Source organism: Oncorhynchus keta, chromosome 7, assembly GCF_023373465.1.
Source record: "Oncorhynchus keta strain PuntledgeMale-10-30-2019 chromosome 7, Oket_V2, whole genome shotgun sequence".
NCBI classification, from domain to species: domain Eukaryota; kingdom Metazoa; phylum Chordata; class Actinopteri; order Salmoniformes; family Salmonidae; genus Oncorhynchus; species Oncorhynchus keta.
The window spans coordinates 10,790,829-10,810,148 of record NC_068427.1 but is presented as its reverse complement, the minus strand read 5'-3'; the positions used below and the strand labels follow the sequence as shown (position 1 = coordinate 10,810,148).

The following is a 19,320-nucleotide window of genomic DNA, read 5'->3' as shown; positions in this document are numbered from 1 at the left end:
CTCTCTCCTTTCCCCATCTCTCTCTCTCTCTTTCCCCATCTCTCTCTCTCTCTCTTTCCCCATCTCTCTCTCTCCTCTTTCCCCGTCTCTCTCTCCCTCTCTTTCCCCATCTCTCTCTCTCTCTTTCCCCGTCTTTCTCTCTCTCTTTCCCGTCTCTCTCTCCCTCTCTTTCCCCATCTCTCTCTCTCTCTTTCCCCGTCTTTCTCTCTCTCTTTCCCGGTCTCTCTCCCTCTCTCTTTCACCGTCTCTCTCTCTCTCTTTCCCCGTCTCTCTCTCTCTTTCCCCGTCTCTCTCTCTCTCTCCCCGTCTCTCTCTCTCTTTCCCCCTCTCTCTCTCTCTTTCCCCGTCTCTCTCTCTCTTTCCCCGTCTCTCCCTCCCTCTTTCCCGTCTCTCTCTCTCTCTCTCTTTCCCCGTCTCTCTCTCTTTCCCCGTCTCTCTCTCTCTTTCCCCGTCTCTCTCTCTCTTTCCCCGTCTCTCTCTCTTTCCCCGTCTCTCTCTCTTTCCCCGTCTCTCTCTCTCTTTCCCCGTCTCTCTCTCCCTCTCTTTCCCCATCTCTCTCTCTCTCTTTCCCCGTCTTTCTCTCTCTCTTTCCCGGTCTCTCTCTCTCTCTTTCCCCGTCTCTCTCTCTCTCTTTCCCCGTCTCTTCTCTCTCTCTTTCCCCGTCTTTCTCTCTCTCTTCCCCGTCTCTCCCTCTCTCTTCCCCGTCTCTCTCTCTCTCTCTTTCCCCGTCTCTCTCTCTCTCTCTTTCCCAGTCTCTCTCTCTCTCCCCGTCTCTCTCTCTTTCCCCGTCTCTCTCTCTTTCCCGTCTCTCTCTCTTTCCCCGTCTCTCTCTCTTTCCCCGTCTCTCTCTCTTTCCCCGTCTCTCTCTCCCTCTCTTTCCCCGTCTCTCTCTCCCTCTCTTTCCCCGTCTCTCTCTCCCTCTCTTTCCCCGTCTCTCTTTCCCCGTCTCTCTCTCCCTCTCTTTCCCCGTCTCTCTCTCCCTATCTCTTTCCCCGTCTCTCTCTTTCCTCTTTCTATCTCTCTCCCCGTATCTCTCTCTCTCCCCGTCTCTCTCTCTCTCCCCGTCTCTCTCTCTCTCCCCGTCTCTCTCTCTCTCCCCGTCTCTCTCTCTCTCCCCGTCTCTCTCCTCTCGCTCTTTCCCCGTCTCTCTCTCTCTCTCTCTCTCTTTCAATTCAATTCAATTCAATTCAAGGGCTTTATTGGCATGGGAGATATGTGTTAACATTGCCAAAGCAAGTGAGGTAGACAACATACAAAGTGAATATATAAGGTGAAAAACAACAAATTAACAGTAAACATTACACATACAGAAGTTTCAAAACAGTAAAGACATTAAAAATGTCATATTATATATATATAAATATATATATATATATATACATACAATGTACAAATAGTTAAAGGACACATGATAAAATAAATAAGCATAAATATGGGTTGTATTTACAATGGTGTTTGTTCTTCACTGGTTGCCCTTTTCTCTCTCTCTCTCTCTCTCTCTTTCCCCGTCTCTCTCTTTCTCTCTCTTTCCCCGTCTCTCTCTCTTTCCCCGTCTCTCTCTCTCTCTCTCTCTCTTTCCCCGTCTCTCTCTCTCTCTTTCCCCGTCTCTCTCTCTCTCTTTCCCCGTCTCTCTCTCTCTCTTTCCCCTGACTCTCTCTCTCTATTTCACCCTCTCTCTCAATTTCCCCCCTCTCTCTCGCCCCCTTTACCGCTCTCTCTCTCACTTCTCCCCTCTCCCCTGGTGCAGGTTGCTGACCTCGGCGAGGGACACGATAACTCCCGTAGGAACAGGGTATAAAGCCGCGCGCTAGAAGGAGCAGACAGGAACATTGGAGGAGTATCTCACAGTTCTTCTCTACCAGGGCAGGGGCTAAACGGCCCATACAGGCTGACGCTTCGATGTGAAAATAAACACGGGGGGGTCAGGGATGTCTTTCCTCCTCCGAGAGCAGAGCAGACCTGTTTAAATAAAGAGCTGGTGCCTCTCGGTCCGATTGTGACAGACGTTTTCAATAAAGGTAGAAGACGACCATACTTTGGCCAGCGCTGCTAGACAAACAAAGGGAGCGAGGGCTAACCTACTGTATGCAGGCCCTGGAGTCAGTGGTCACATCCCAAATGGCACCCTATCCCCTATATAGTGCACTACTTTTGACCAGAGCCCTATGGGTCTCCCCTTGGACCCATTAGTGAGGCACTATAGGGAATAGGGTGCCATTTGGGATGCAACCAGCGTGTAATAAATCCTTCCTTCAGCCATCGTAGTGCTACGTGTTTATACCCAGAGAGGGACAGAGACACAGACAGAGAGAGTAAACCTGGACCAGCCCTCCTCCCACACACTACGGCTGTGTTTCAAATGGCACCCTAATCCCTATATGGTGCACTACTTTTGACTAGGCCCTGGTCAACAGTATAGGAAATAAGGGTGTCATTTGGGATGCAGAGCAAACCTGCCCCATCCCACAGTACACTCGTCCTCATAGTCTTACGTCTGCCTACAATATGAGCACTTCTCATCCACCATCCACTCTGTTCCCTCTTTCTATTCCTCTCTTCTCCCACGCCTATTTTGTTCCTCAACCTTCTTCCTGCCATTCTCCTTCTCCTTCATCTCCGCCTCCAGAGAGAAACGCTAATCTTTCAACCCTATTCGGGTATCATTAAAAACAGTGTACCAAGGATGCGTCCCAAACGGCACCCCCATAGGGATCTGGTTCAAAGCAGTGCACCAGAAAGGGAATAGGGTGCCATTTGGGATAGACGTTAAGACTACATCGATAATGCAGCTATGGGGTGCAGGAGTGCCAAAATACACGCTGCATAACACATTCCCTTTGCTCTTTCTATCGCGGAAGGGGACGAGGGACAAACGTTCAACACTATGAAGAAGGGGAAAAAACCCAACAACGCTGTAAATAATTCAACATTAGCCTAGGATGGCAGAGACAGACATTCTATTTGTGTCGCCGTCGTCACATCCATCGCCAGCTACAGATCTGCACTCTCGCTCTCGTCGTGCCGCCGCGAGCGTACAATGTGGCTCTTGAAACGTTCACTCCAGTCAGTTCAGCGTAATGAAATGATCCGGAACAGTTTGCTGTTATTCTGGCAGAGTCATTCAGTTCATTTGTTTTTAATCACAGAGAGAGACGCCGCTGCCGACCCAAATAGCACCCCATTCCCTAGATACTTTCCGATATACCCTCCTGGCCCTGGCCAAAAGTAGTGCACTATAAAGGGAATAGGGTGCGATTGCGGACGCAGCCCCTTCTCACAGCGGCACTATCGCTCTCCGCGAGCCAAAACTCTGCCTTATTGGCAAGGCCTGAAGGTTGGCTGACACTGTACTTTAGAAGGAAAAAAACCACACCCCAAACTCCGCTTCTGTGGCCAGAGAGTCATCCTCAGCCAGTACAGGCTGCTTCACTCCCCTGCTGCTGCCACCAGCAAGTTGTGGGGATGATATCATAACACTCCTTTAAGGCTCTGCAAGGCCATGTTTAAAGGGACATTTCACTCACAAATGACATTGTGTCGGATGTTTTCAGACCTCAAAAGTAGTCAGAAGGACACCTATATGCCTATTTCCCATGATGACGGTGCACTCATTTGGGGTGGAGACATACAGTAGCTGGATCTACGCAACCGATTGCAGTGGGTCGTGGTTTCATCTTGACATTAGAGGTCTGAAAACATTGACACATTTTTTATTTGAACGTGCAATGTCCCTTTAACGCCAAGGGGTCCACTACTTCTCGGGGCCACTGGGCCTTCTTTCCACAGCCATAGGGACGCTGGGATATCCTGGTGGTGTGGAGCTGGTTGAAAGGGGAAGGAAGAGGCTGAGGCAGTGGAACAGTTGGTTGGGAACAATCAACACTCGCTCACCTTCCTGGTGACCGCTGGGTCCAGATAACCCCTCAGCTTCTGGATGTATGTGTGAGGTGGGTTCTTCACTTGGAATCGTTCCTGGGAGAGAGAAAGAGGAGAGCGAGAGAGAGCAGAGAGAGCGAGAGAGAGAGCAGAGAAAGCGAGAGAGAGAGAGGAGAGAGAGCGAGAGAGAGCAGAGAGAGCGAGAGAGAGAGCAGAGAGAGCGAGAGAGAGAGCAGAGAGAGCGAGAGAGAGCAGAGAGAGCGAGAGAGAGCAGAGAGAGCGAGAGAGAGAGAGAGAGAGCAGAGAGAGCGAGAGAGAGAGAGAGAAGAGAGAGAGCGAGAGAGAGCAGAGAGGAGCGAGAGAGAGAGCGAGAGAGAGAGAGCGAGAGAGAGCAGAGAGAGCGAGAGAGAGAGCAGAGAGGAGAGAGCAGAGCGAGAGAGAGCAGAGAGCGAGCTCAAGAGCGGAGAGAGAGCAGAGAGAGGAGAGAGAGCGAGAGCGAGAGAGAGAAGAAGAGAGAGCTGGTGGTGGAGAGATAACAGCTGATCTTGAGATGGACAGGCGAGAGAGCAAAAGCGAGAGACCAATCCAGAAAGGAAGCGAGAGAGCGAGAGAGGAGAGAGAAAGAGGAGAGCGAGAGGAGAGAGAGAGCGAGAGAAAGAGAGAGGAGTAGAAAGAGAGGAGGAGAGAGAGAACACACAAGACACATTCGAATACTTTACTTTTTGTTCAGCAGCGGTTACGAGCCTAGCTACTTTGCTCAAGCCTGCGGACTCAGAAACATTGCGGTTGTTTTGTAATGGCACTAGCATCAAAAGCCATCAGATCATCACTCACAGGGGCCACAACATCATAGACTCCTTTTTGATTCCCTCGTCTTAATGTGAAACCAGCTGGTGGTGGATACAATAACAGCTGATCTTGAGATGGACACCCCTCTTTATATTATCGAATCACGCAAAAGCCCCATCATGAATCACCATCATCCATCCAGTCAATGTAAATCATAGGGCTTTGTTGTGTTGTGAGAGGCTGGAGAGCTGGGAAGCAGTCTGTTTGAATGAGCCTGAGTCCCAGACGGCACCCTATTCACTATATGGTGTACTACAATCCCCAGAAAGTGCACTATATAGGGAATAGGGTGTCATTTCTGACAGGCCCTATGTCTGATTAACTCTCCACTCACACTGGAGTGGACGTGACCAATATGCCTCAGCGTGCTGTTAGCTACCACCCTGGTAGAGGTAGTCTGATGGACTCTGGTCAAAAGTAGTGCACCATATATGGAATAGGGTGCCATTCGGGACAAAAAAAAAGTGGCCAGTCCAGAAGGGTGATTAGTTAATCCACACAGGCCCAGTTCCCACACAATAGCTTTGTGTCTATGCTGTATTTATGCACTGCAGTGGTTCATCTGTGCCTACTAAGAGCTCAGGAGGAAGGCTGGCTACCCCCGGCTGCACTGACCGACTGGCAGTAGGCAGTCCCCCCCCCTTCCCCCACGGTGCTCCAGAGCTCACTACATGTCGCTAGGCAACCCAGGTCAGACATGCAGGGATGCAGACAGAGTGGTTTTTATGTTTCGGGGGCGAGCGGTTTGATCATCCCATTGCTGGCTGTATGATGATGGCGATGGCCTCGGCCGTCACATCAATGCGTGAGTGAGTGCCTCTCAGTCCCAAATGGAACCCTATTCCCTTTATACTGCACTACTTTTGACCCGGGCCCATAGGGTCACCCACAGGGCTCTGGTCAAAAGTAGTGCAAGATATGGGGTGTTATTTAGGCCTCAAACATGGAAACCATTGTTGATGACAGACAGGCTGCATATGTTGCTGATAGAAAAGGACAGGGAAATGAATATATGTGGCGGGCCTATAGAGTAGAGAAAGTATATGAGATTCATAGGGGCACATATAAAAGAGAGTTCCTGCATGGTCTATGACAGCTATACAAGTGGTCTGAGAGAGGATATAGGAAGGGTAGTGGTCTGGATTCGATCTAGACTGCAGTAGAATCTCTCCTCATCTCCTCTGCACCTGCAGCATGGGGGCTGAGTAAGACAGGGCAGGGGGAGACTGGGAAGGTGGGGGTAAAGGGAGCTGGGAGAGTAGGAAGTGGGAGACTGGGAAGTTGGGGTTAAAGGAGCTGGGAGAGTAGGAAGTGGGAGACTGGGAAGGTGGGGGTTAAGGGAGCTGGGAGAGTAGGAAGTGGGAGACTGGGAAAGTGGAGGTTAAAGGAGCTGGGAGAGTAGGAAGTGGGAGACTGGGAGGGTGGGGGTTAAAGGAGCTGGGAGAGTAGGAAGTGGGAGACTGGGAAGGTGGGGGTTAAGGGAGCTGGGAGAGTAGGAAGTGGGAGACTGGGAGGGTAGGGATTAAAGGAGCTGGGAGAGTAGGAAGTGGGAGACTGGGAGGGTGGGGGTTAAAGGAGCTGGGAGAGTAGGAAGTGGGAGACTGGGAAGGTACGGGTTAAGGGAGCTGGGAGAGTAGGTAGTGGGAGACTGGGAAGGTGGGGGTTAAGGGAGCTGGGAGAGTAGGAAGTGGGAGACTGGGAGGGTGGGGGTTAAAGGATCTGGGAGAGTAGGAAGTGGGAGACTGGGAAGGTAGGGGTTAAAGGGCACTGTTCCAGGAGCTTATGTAATATCCTGTGTGTGGAGGGAACGAGGAGCTTGGTATAGCCGCCAGATAAAGAGGAGTGAATTCCTGGTAATTACAACCGAGCCGCCGTTGTAAATCCCTGAGTTAAAGACATGCTCCGGTACTTTGGCGACTAAGAAACCTTCCGCTTTAGGCTGGATGTGTCAATGTGTAGTTCATTCATGCATAATCTTTGAGCAGAATTACTGTCATACCTCAATTAGCCACGAAATCCCAAGTGCGAAAGCGACTGAGTTCGTGAAGCTGTGCCGTGTAAATTTCCCTACATTTCCCCCCACGTGGGCCAGCCCGCTAGCATTTAGATGTCTTGCCTCAGTCTCTTGCATTTGAGTGACAGCTAGAAAGAGGCCTGCTCAGCACTATCCAATGAGGTTGCAGGGCGGGCCCAACGGCTCACTGGACGCAGCAGAGAGAGAGAGAGCAATGACGTGGTGCACATATCTGCACATACGTGACTTACTACGACCTATTTGGGGACCACTTTTGGATTGTGAGGGCTACTTCCAGACGTACTGGCTAAAAAGTATACAAAAGTACCAGAGAATCTCTTTAAAATCCCAGGCAGCACGCTTCTCCCCCATTCTCAGAAGCAGCACTGCAGTGTGGATGAGAGGGACAGGAAAAGGAAGAGGAGAAGGAGATGAGAGAAACTTTTCCCATTTCAAAGGGACAGAGAGGAATCACTGAACATGCACCATACTGGGCCGTCAGGCAGCTGATCGAGCAAATCGTTACAACTCCTCTATGAATGGGGAAAGCAGATGTCTCTCTCCTGTGTTGCAGGAGGAACAAGTCGAGAGACACTTCGCTTCAAGGGCTTTCCCAATCTAAAGGCTGAGGATGAAGCACCGTGAATAACTGGGTCATTCCACGAAATGAGTCCCACCCATTATATAAAATACGTAACGGTTCCGTATTTCACTGAAAGAATAAACGTTTTGTGTTTGAAATAATAGGTCATTAATATGGTCAAATCCGGAAACTGAGGCTCGTATTTCTGTGTGTTTATTATAATATAATTAAGTCTATGAGTCGATAGAGCAGTCTGACTGAGCGGTGGTAGGCAGCAGCAGGCTCGTAAACATTCATTTAAACAGCACTTTCCTGCGTTTGCCAGCAGCTCTTCATAATGCTTCAAGCATTGCACTGTTTATAACTTCAAGCCTATCAACTCCCGAGATTAGGCTGGCAATACTAAAGTGCCTATAAGAACATAAAATAGTCAAAGGTATATTAAATACAAATGGTAGAGAGATAAATATTCCTATAATTCCTAAAATAACTCATCCTAAAAATTCTTAATTGGGATTATTGAAGACTCATATTAAAAGTAACCACCAGCTTTCATATGTTCTCATGTTCTGAGCAAGGAACTGAAACGTTAGCTTTTTTACATGGCACATATTGCACTTTTACTTTCTTCTCCAACACGTTGTTTTTGTATTATTTAAACCAAATTTTACTTGTTTCACAATTTGTTTGAGATGAAATTGATTTTATTTATATATTAAGTTAAAATAAAAGTTCAGTATTGTTGCAATTGTCATTATTACAAATATATATATAGAAATTGTCCGATTAATTGGTATCTGCTTTTTTTTGGTCCTCCAATAATCGGTATCCGCTTTGAAAAATCATAATCGGTCAACCTCTAATGCAAAGCTCATGTTCAACTTAATGAAAAACAAATGTTCCTATGAAAAAGTTAAATAAGGGCCTCCCGAGTGGCGCAGTGGTCTAAGGCACTGCATCACACACTAGCGACTCCTGTGACGGGCCGGGCGCAGTGCACGCTGACACAGTGTCCAGGTGCATGGTGCTTCCTCCGACACAATGATGCGGCTGGCTTCCGGGTTAAGTGGGCATTGTGTCAAAAAGCAGTGCGGCTTGGTTGGGTTGTGTTTCGGAAGACGCACGGCTCTCGACCTTCGCCTCTCCAGAGTCCGTACGGGAGTTGCAGCGATGAGACAAGACTAACTACCAATAGGATACCACGAAATTGGAGAGAAAATAGGGTAAAAAAAAATAAACGGTACAAATATCAAAAGGTACTCTTTTTGTGAAACGACCCATCTCTCAAAAACATTGCTGTACCAACATTCCATCCACATGGCATTGACAAACAGAAAAGCCATGCTCTATGTCCCAAATGGCACTCTTGTTTATTTAGTTTGTTACTTAAGACCAAGGCCCACAGGTCTCTGGTCAAAAGCAGTCCACTATATAGGGAATAGGGTGCCATTTGGGACGAACCCATGATGTAGATGAGAGGTCTACTGAGGGTCAGAGTAAGGCTCGTTAGGTGATTACAGTCTCTGATGAGGATAATTGGACATTGACGAATTCAGCATGTTCTTCATGCAGGCCTCCTTCGAATCATCTCCTCATTGTTTTTGTTGTGAGAGCATCTTTAATATTTGATCAATCTCCTTAATTTCCCCCCAAGAATTGAATAATTCAACCCCTCTGAATATTTTTTCAGGATAAATATTGTTAAAAGCTAATGTACTTATCAGCCTTGTTTCTCTGGTTACCCCTACGAACATCGCAGTTTCCATGATTATACATCGAGAAACTCGGTGTAGCTATACCGTGACATGGAAAAGCATATTATTCAAGGCTTTAACATGGGTTCATTATTTTGACGACAAACATGAAAACCCAGGAGTCCATTTTTTTTTTGAAAACATGATCCAACTTTTTTGCACAAACAGTGAAGAAGATATTGGATCCTGGCGTATCACATCTCACGCCAAAACATTCCCAGGACAGATTTACACCAGTCGATCCCTACACCACTACTTGATCAATCTTGGTTTAGAAGGAGAAGTGTCATTCTGACGCTGTGTCCCAAAAAGCACCCTATAGTATTCCCTATATAGATGGGAAAAAATAAACGTTTGACCAGAACCCTATGGTCCCATGGTCAAAAGTAGTGCACTAAATTGGGAATAGGGTTGCATTGAGAAATGACAGACCACCTCACACATCACTTGGTGTACGACAGTGACAGAAACATTGACTCAAGCCAGATACAAAAAGGTGAAAAAAATGTAAAATGACCAGGCAGCAAATTGCAAATTCTTCCCAGTGTCGCACTCCAGCTTCATTGTGTTCAGGGTGGCTTCGTATCAATGGTATCCTCGGCCTGAGCGGGTGCTTGGTGGTCCCTCTCTCACTCTCCTCTTTTCCCTCTGCTCAGGTAAGCAGAAAACACACTGGCAGAAGGGCCGAGCACTCAGTCTGCTGAACAGAACACCTGCGTCGCAAATGGCACCCTATACCGTTTAGAGTGCACTACTTTTAACCTGGTTCCAAATGGGCTCTGGTCTAAAGTAGTGTACTATATAGAAAACATGGTGATACATGGGATGCAGCCACAGAATGCCATCGCCATTGGTTAGACTTGTGAGTCACTGACACACCGGACATGAGATCCCAAACTAGGAGTTTGTGAATAGATTATTGATAGAGCAACATCCCACCTGATCACAGATGAGCTCCCACTTCTTCTCGTTGTCGTACTGCCGTAGTAGTCGCGCTTTGTCTGGAGGAAGGTTCATCGAATTCTGAAAGAGAATCAGGGAAAACATCACCACAAGACACTTTCACACAGGTGCCCATAATAACATGTAAAACAATGACGAAACGTCGACCCGAACTGTCAGAAGACAACACAGACAAAGCGGGAGGGAAATGTAAACTGAATGGTTCACAAATGACACCCTATTCCCTGTATAGTGCACTACTTTTCACCAGAGCCCAATGGTTAAAAGTAGGGAACTATTTGGAGAATAGGTTGCCGTTTGCGACGCAGCTTTAATAACTGTTCTGTCATCGTGAGGGAGACTGTGATGGCATGTGACATATAGAGGTTAAGGAGTAGCAGGGTGAGGAGAGAACTATCTCCTAATGAGTCTGACTCTGTGGGCTGTGTCTAGGGGGGATGAACTAACCCCTTTCTGTAGTCTGTATACAGGGTGTGTGTGTGTGTGTGTGTGTGTGTGTGTGTGTGTGTGTGTGTGTGTGTGTGTGTGTGTGTGTGTGTGTGTGTGTGTGTGTGTGTGTGTGTGTGTGTGTGTGTGTGTGTCATCCATGGGATTGCACTACTGTATAATATAACCCGTCTGTAGCGCTAGGAGCCATGTCTATCTCTCTCTGAGATGAACGTCCCTTCATCATAATAAGCACCATCAAGTACAATCACTCAGCGCCATTTAATCCCTCAGGGATCCCCAGGCACAGCACCATGCGTGTGTGGGTTTTGTGAGTGTGTGTGAAAGCGTGTCATCATTCTATGTGATTGCACTTCTGAATCCACACAAGTACACAACACTGACAGAGTAAGATAGGGGAGGAAGGCTGTGAGGGAGAGCATAGATAACAAGGCCTAGTCTCCCCGGTGCTACGTATCCTCACTAAGGAAATCCAAACTTCTTTCTGTCTTGAAATAGGTCCTCTGCAATGAGATATGATTGTCTCACATATACCGTATGCAATCTTAAGAGTTATTGTAGTGAAACCACTCCGTAAAACAAACTGTAAACATCCAACCAAACGGTTTAGCCAGAAAATACAACTTTCGATTCCATTTTCTTTGGAAACAAAAATCTGCTTTGTTATGGAGAGGATTTGAAAGTGACATGCAGCAGGAAGTGATGTGCTGTATTAGCAGCCTGCTATCCAACGCCCATGCATTGGTTCAATTCATGACACTCTATGCTTTGTTACTGCTTGAATTGCAGATTGCCCCTGCTACATGTAGCCCATTGTCCCTCTTCCCAAGAAGAGGTAACCTGTCTAAATGACTATCGCCCCATAGCACTCACATCTGTTGCCATGAAATGCGTTGAAAAGGCTAGTCATGGATCACCTTGGACCCACTCCAATTCGCATACCGCCTCAACACTCCGCACTGCTCTTTCACCACTGCGACAAAAGGAACACCTACGCGAGAATGCTGTTCATTGACTACAGCGCAACGTTCAACACCATAGTGCCCTCCAAGCTCATCACTAAGCTAAGGACCCTGGGACTGAACACCTCCCTCTGCAACTGGATCCTGGACTTTCTGAAGGGACACCCCCAAGGTGATGAAGGGAGGTAAACACATCTGCCACGCTGATCCTCAACACGGGGGCCCCTCAGGGGTGCGTGCTTAGTCCCCTCCTGTACTCCCTATTCACCCACGACTGCGTGGCCTCTCACGATTTCAACACCATCAATAAGTTTGCAGATGACACGACTGTGGTAGGCCTGATCACCGACGTCGATGAGCCGGCCTAATGGGAAGTGTGGTGTGGTGCCAGGAAAACAACCTCTCGATCAACGTCAGCAAGACAAAGGAGCTGATCGTGGACTACAGAAAACAGAAGGCCGAGCACGCCCCCATTCACATCACCAAGGCTATAGTGGAGAGAGTCAAGAACTTCAAGTTCCTCGGTGTCCACATCACTAAGGATCTATCATGGTCCAAACACACAAGCACAGTCGTGGAGGGCACGAAAACGCCTCTTCCCCATCAGGAGGGGATTTGGCATCCTCAAAAAGTGCTACAGCTGCATCATTGAGAGCATCTTGACTGGCTGTGCAAATGTTGTAAGGTTAGGGAGGTAAGGCAATAAATAGGCCATAATGGTGAAATAATTACAATTTTGCATTAACACTGGAGTGATAGAAGTGCAGATGATGATGTGCAACTAGAGATACTGGGGTGTAAAAGACCAACAAAAAAAACAATATGGGGATGAGGTAGTGAGGTGTGCTATTTACAGATGGGCTGTGTACAGGTACAGTGATCGGTAAGCTGCTCTGACAACTGATGCTTAAAGTTGGTGAGGGAGATATAAGTCTCCAGCTTTAGTGATTTTTGCAATTCGTTCCAGTCATTGGCAGCAGAGAACTGGAAGGAAAGGCGGCCAAAGTAGGTGTTGGCTTTGGGGATGACCAGTGAAATATATGTGCTACAGGTGGGTGTTGCTATGGTAACCAGTGAGCTGAGCTTTACCTAGTAAAGACTTATAGAAGACCTGGAGCCAGTGGGTTTGGGAATTAAGCCAACACACCGGGGATAACACCCCTACGATAAGTGCCATGGGATCTTTAATTTCCCATCCGAAAGATGGCACCCTACACAGGGCAATGTCCCCAATAAATCTGAGCTGAAAACATACTGTAGTTCCGTTAAAACTACAGCCTATGCGCCCGTTGTAATCAAGATTCTAATATTAACTGGCGAATTTTCAAAGTATCCTTTTGTGAGGGGCAGCCGGGAACTCTGTAGATGGCGAGTGGTGGGCTCGATAAAACCAGAATTATGGGATCCTCAATCATTGTTTAAAACTCCAGCTTGGGTACATTTTGGCTTCACAGTCGTTTACAACGGTGAGGGACAGAGAGTTGTGGATAACACGTTAATCATATGTTCTCCACTGCTCAACCAGAATAGCCCAGAGTGGTGCACGTAGCTTGTTGTTGTTGTCGGCCAGTCACAAGTCATCAAAGCGCCACTACAGTCAGTAGTATACTGTACAACGACCAAGAGCCAACAGGCCCTTGTGCTGTTATTTGTAATTGTAGAACAGGAAGAAAGCGCATGCAGACTCAATTAGCCTGAATAGCTAGCTAATTTAGCTAACTGGCTATCTAAGCCAATTAGCTTCTCTCAGGTTTGAAGCAGTGAATACAGCTACTAAATAATCTTACTGGATGATAAATAACCTAGCTATGACAAGCTTGAAGTTAGCATTCTAGCGTGAGTTGGCTTGTTATGGTTGGGTGCTGTCTCTCTGTCGCTCCCTACCTCCTCCTTGCTCCTGTTTGTCTCGCTCACAGTAACACAAGGCAAGGGCCCTCCCGCCGTGTCATCTCCGGCTAATAAAGTAGCTTACAAACAAACTCTTCTACTGCTTCCCTCACTCGGATCCGACCATGTCGATATATTGAAAAAAAATGTATTTATGCATATTTGTCCAGGTGGGAAAGATCCAGGTCCATTTCGGGAACAACTTCTTGAGAGGCCCGGTATAATAATCCCTGTCACAACAGACAAAGCCAGAAACATTGTGAATGACGTCACAGAAACTGGACTTGGGTCACAAATAGGGTGCCTTTTTAATTTTAGCGTATTTAGCCAAATAAACTAAAATGAACTAGAGTAACTGTTAGCATTTCATTTTTGTCCGCTGTACCGTAACCGAACCCCTGCACATTGACTCGATACCGCTACCCATTGTATGTAGCCAAATTATCAGTACTCATTGTTAATCTATTATTACGTGTTTCACTTTCCTAGAAGTTTCTCTCAGCATTGTTGGGAAGGGCCCAACAATTGACTGTTAGTCCACACCTGTTGTTTACGAAGCCCTTTCTTTTTCGGGTTCGCCTACCCTACTTAATCAACATCTGCTTTATGTCATGTCCCCCTGAAGACTGTGGTTGTCTCGTTTTGGCCCCAACCCTCACTGTACCCCACCCATAAGTGCATTAGGAAATATTGAAACAATTAGCTGGTGCTTAATCGCTACCACACACCCAAATTCATTGCCTATCCTAGCGCACACTCACTGACAGAAAACACACCCTATTGAACCATAACCTTCGTTATTACTCGGAAAACAACTAAAGGTGTTAGGCTAAAACATGAAGCAATTCTTCAGATGAGAAACGCAGATTATAAACAAGAACCTAGATATTCCGCATTTGTGTGATTGTCATGAAATACAACCCAGGGCTGTGGTCCATTCTGTTACTATGACCGTTGAATACCATGTCTCTGTTATAAACACAGACTACTAGTGGTGCAGGGAGAATGTTTTCCACTGCTTAAGGAAGGAAAAAATGTGGCCACTTTACAGTCTAGTGCAGATTTGTTTTTAACTCTGATTCAATCGTCAGGATCATCTATCAATGTGTGTTCAGCACTGGGACTAGCTAGTCTATGGTTTTCCGCCACTGAAGTTTCCAGAGCCACACGGCGAGGACAGCTAATGGAAGACAGATGGGGGGGATATCCTGCAACTCAAATCAAATCCAATCGTATCGGTCATATGTGCCGAATGCAACAGAATGCAACTTCACAGTGAAATGCTTACTTATGAGCCCATTCCCAATAATGCAGTTAAAAAATAAGACACATAATTTGCTAAATAAAAAGGAAATAGTAACACAATAAAAACAATAACGAGGCTGTTCTAATGTCCAGAAGCTTTCAGTTATAGGAAACGATGGCCAAAACATGTAAAAAAAATCATCATCAAAATAATAATTACGGTCAGCGCCAAAAAAATACACAAAATAGCATGTAAAACGGCCGCCATACCCTCCGGCGCCGTGTGCCGTTTTCCGTGATCGAGTGATACCAGGAAACAGCCAGAGATGACCCCATGTCTCACACCTGTGTCTATGCAATGTGTGTTGGAAGGGCCTGACCTAGACAGAGCTGGCATCAGGGTTAGGAAGGAAACGAATAACATGCCAAGTGTTGCCTGAACAAAAAAAAAAAAAAAAAGCCAAATCTGATTCTCTCATTCAAAAGCGATAAAAAGGATATCGACCAGTGTTTCTCACAATTCCCAAAATGCATAAAACCTGATCAAAATGCATACTCCGAGATCAATCCACCACACGGCCTCAACTTTACTTTCGGGAACAAGGAACAGTACTTGTTGCATTTAGGGAACGATAGCAGTACTTGTTGCATTTACAACTTGTCTTTCATCAACTGATTTCAGCCATTGTATGGCTTTAGATTGACAGCATTGTTTGAATTGCATATTGGCATTTAATTTGAAAAATGTATGTTACCATTCTTCTGAAACTGCCTAGCTAGCTAACAAACATACAGTGCAGATCAATTATTCAAATGGTTTTACACAATATCTTGTCACAGCACTGGCAAACCATGGTTGACCAACTCCCTGACCAAAATGGCTGACCTTGATCCCGTCATAAGAAGATCCAAGTACATTCTAGTATTCTAAATCGCTAATTCTATGGGTCAGCCTTTTCGGTCAGGGAGTTGGTCATGGTTGGTCATGGTTTGCCAGTGCTGTGAAAAGATAGTGTTAAATAATGCCTTTCAGGAATGTATCTGCATTGACTGTTAGCTAGCTCAGAAGAAACTCAAGCCCGTGGGTGGATCTCTACGACATTGTCTCATGGTGACGGATGCTGTTGGGGGAAAAGGCCATGTGAGGATCCATGTCTGATTCAGCACACAGAGCCTACACAACACAAGAAGCACTCATGCCCGTAATAGCACTGAACTGCCATGCACTCTCTCCCACCACTGTAGGAAACAGAAAATGACATTCGTATTCAGGAGCGGCTCGGAAACAAGCAGCCTGCTGACTGGAGGGAATTGGAGTTTCCCCGAGTTCCATCGACTGGTCTGGCTAGGAACCAGACTCCTAACATCGCTAGCTAGTAGCTACCCCCTTCCGGTCCCTAAAAGAGAACACTACATCTGAGCAGCCAGTCACAAGAGTGACATAAAACCACAAGCCGTGGGCAGCGTATTATATCCACCGAGCCACTGAAACACAACCCATATTAATCAATTGGATGACATGCTCAAAATAAGGGAGGCGAAACCATTAATGAAAGTTAATTCCTCCTGCCTGCTGCCTTGTTATACTTGGAGCCCAGCAGTAGCCCTTGGCCCCGAGACATATGGGTCTGTGGCAGTGTCACTGACGTAGGTGCTGTTAAATGTGCAGTCCTGAGCGCAGCCTGCTGGCTGCTCCCTCGGCCCCTGTGGGCTAGCTTTCCTGTGTTCCAACTCAAGCAGAGGCCACTTCTAGCACCTTTAATGTTCCCGCCTCTGAAATGAGCTCTTAGAGCGCCCGGTTCGGGTTTCCCTCGCCGGAGGCTACGGAAGTGTGTGTGTGTGTGTGTGTATGAATGGGGCGGCGTCGTTGACTGACGTGTAGGTGTATGGCAACTCATCTCCTGACCATCCTCCCGCCTACAGGAAGGACATCACCCCCCAGAGTTCAGAAACATGCCTCGTTGGAGGTCAAACCAAATCAAGAATCCAAGAAATCAGGCATGAGCTGACTTGTGGAGATCAGCCTGTAATAGCCCTGCTACAGTATGTTATGTAAGGTTTAAAGGCCTAGCTGTCGAGATGGCAACAACACCAATGGTTGTTTTGTGAACTGTGGGCTACGCCTATGTACTAGATTAATGTAGGCCTAGAGATCTACTGATGAAGCATAGAATAAACTTTTACGTGAACTTTACAGTCAAAATGAAATATGCCCAACAGGGATGTCACTGCATTGCCATATTTAATTGGCTCCCAGTGGTCTTGACATAGCCCATCGCTGTGTAAACAATCCCTGTGTACAAAAGGCTGCATTAAACAAATGAAAAATAGTCTTGAACAAACTTGTTTTAAATAAAACAGAGAGATGGCTAAATCAATCAATTCGGCAGAATGAAAAATGCGTGTCATCTCTTGGCCTGCACGCCGTAAACAATGCTGGTCTTCCTCTTCAGTTTCTGGAAAGGTCTAACATTTTCACTAACCCTTATACAGTGCCTTGAGGAAATATTCAGACTGCTTGACTTTTTGCACATTTCGTTACGGCCTTATTCTAAAACGGATTACACACAACACCCCATAACGACAAAGCGGAAACAGATTTTTCGAAGACTTATTATTTTTAATACATTTGCAAAACAATTCTAAAAACCTGTTTTCTCTTTGTCATCATTTATGTGTAGATTGATGAGGGCAATTTTTATTTCAATCAATTTTAGAATAAGGCTGAATAATTTCCGAATGCACTGGAGTTGCTTACCAAGATGACACTGACTGTTCCTGAGTGGCCTAGTTACAGTTTTGACATAAATCGGCTTGAAAATCTATGGCAAGACTTGAACATGTCTGTCTAGCAATGATCAACTACCAACTTGACAGAGCTTTAATGTTTTATATTAAATATTGTACAATCCAGGTGTGCAAAGCTCTTAGAGACTTACCCAGAAAGCATTGCAGTTGTAATCACTGCTAAAGGTGATTCTAACATGTATTGACTCAGGGGGTTTAATACTTATCTAATCAATATAGTGTTTTATTTTTCATATATATCTTTTTTTTTACACGTTAAGACTTTTTCTTCTACTTTGAAATTACAGTATTTTGTATAGATAGTTGAATTACAATTAAATCCATTTTAAATCCCACTTTGTAACACAACAAAATGTGGAAAAAATACATTCCTGAACGTGGCACATAAAACACACTACGTGGACAACCTTTGTGAAATATTCATCCTCGTGTATTGCGGAGATGAGAATTCAGTCCGCTCCGACCGCCGTGAACGAGGACCTCCATTGACTAACAACAACATTACCTTTAAATAAACTCCAGCCTCCTGGCCAGGCAGACAGACAGACAGTACTTGACTCAACCCCTCCACCTCTACCCACCATCTCCCTGGGAGATCCAAAGAAAAATGGCTTCACATAGCTAGTAAAAAAAAAAACACATATTTTTTGCTTCATTTGCTGTCGTCACAGACCAGCAGAGACCCCTCCCCAAACATGGGCTACCCTTGAACCTTGAGATAGGATACATCAATTAGCCTAGGCCTAATTTCTCTGCTTGGTAGAGGAAGTCAATAGCCTAAAACCTCAAGCTTGTATATGGTGAAAAAGTATTCAATGGGGCTTTGGACAAAAGCACTATGGCTTATGCCACCGCAAACACATTTTTGCCAACTTCTGACATACAGTAGGCCATGTGATTAGGCTATTAAAAGAACCAACTTGGGAACTCTGATCACCACTGTTCTGAGCACACTGGTGAATCATAGGAAAATGGCTGAGGCCAATAATAATCTTGACAGTGTCTGTTTATTTCTGACGGCATTCATCCTTCATGCGGACAGTGACCCGTGATCTATCACCATCTGCCCACCAGCTTAAGAGTTCTGCAAACCAGAACATGTCCTACAGTAGCATATTTAGCCTAGTTTACTTCACTTTTGCAGGATTCGGAAAATACAAAATAGTGTCTGCAATGCAGCATCTCTCCCCCGCCCACATCCTCTCAGATCTTTTAGGAGCCTTTGATTGATACGACCCAGGGGACTGTCTAGCTACAATGAGGGAGTAGAGCATGCCCCTCCCTTCCGCCCCCGCAACCTGTCACTGATCCAGCCAGGACCTGTCAGATGAGCGTGTGGGCCCCCCTACGCCTCTACAGTCCAGCTGCCATCCACTGCAAGCAACAGTGTCAGGAGGATCCAGTATAGCTGCTGTACAGAACAGAATGGGAGAGTGTACTGGAGGCTTTGCTGATCTGCATGGTCTGGTGAGATGGCTGGGCTCTTTGCTCGGCTGTTGCACATACACACACAGGACTGAATCTGTGACTGGATGAGTGGGCTCCTCTTCAGCCAGCCAGCCAGGCCTCTCCGCTTGGCTTTCTCACATTACTGTATTTCCTCAGCGTTTCCTGAGCTGTGTATCCAGTCTGGCTTTCTCCAAGCCAGGACCAACATTAGATGGCTTTCCCAGGAGAGGCTAAGGCAGAGTGGGTTGGATCAGACCAGAGAGCGAGGGGGAATAAAACCAGGAGGAGAATGATAATGACACGAGGACTGCAAATCAAATTGCCTTCTGTGGCATAAATATGACTATTCAAAGCAACTTTTATTCCCCCCACGCTCCTCTATCTGCCCTATCTTTGTTGTATTTTTGACTTTGCAGGCTGCAGGCCACAACATGCACTTTGACGTTGTAAAAAAATATATCTGGTAATAACAAGTCATTGTAT

General features: G+C 46.3%; 1 protein-coding gene across 7 annotated transcripts in view; it reads right to left on the bottom strand.

Annotated features, from left to right (window-relative positions):
- Positions 1 to 19,320, bottom strand: part of LOC118385969 (formin-like protein 2) — a 94,880-nt gene that overhangs the window by 46,681 nt on the left and 28,879 nt on the right. For all 7 annotated transcript variants that reach the window (XR_004826136.2, XM_035773253.2, XM_035773255.2 and 4 more), the window contains exons 2-3: positions 10,016 to 10,099; positions 3,892 to 3,972 (exon numbers count right to left, since the gene is read on the bottom strand). Coding sequence is in view for 6 of the 7 variants with exons in the window: in XM_035773253.2 (XP_035629146.2) it covers positions 3,892 to 3,972; positions 10,016 to 10,099 (165 nt within the window). In the remaining variant the exon portion in view is untranslated. The remainder of the gene's footprint in view (positions 1 to 3,891; positions 3,973 to 10,015; positions 10,100 to 19,320) is intronic.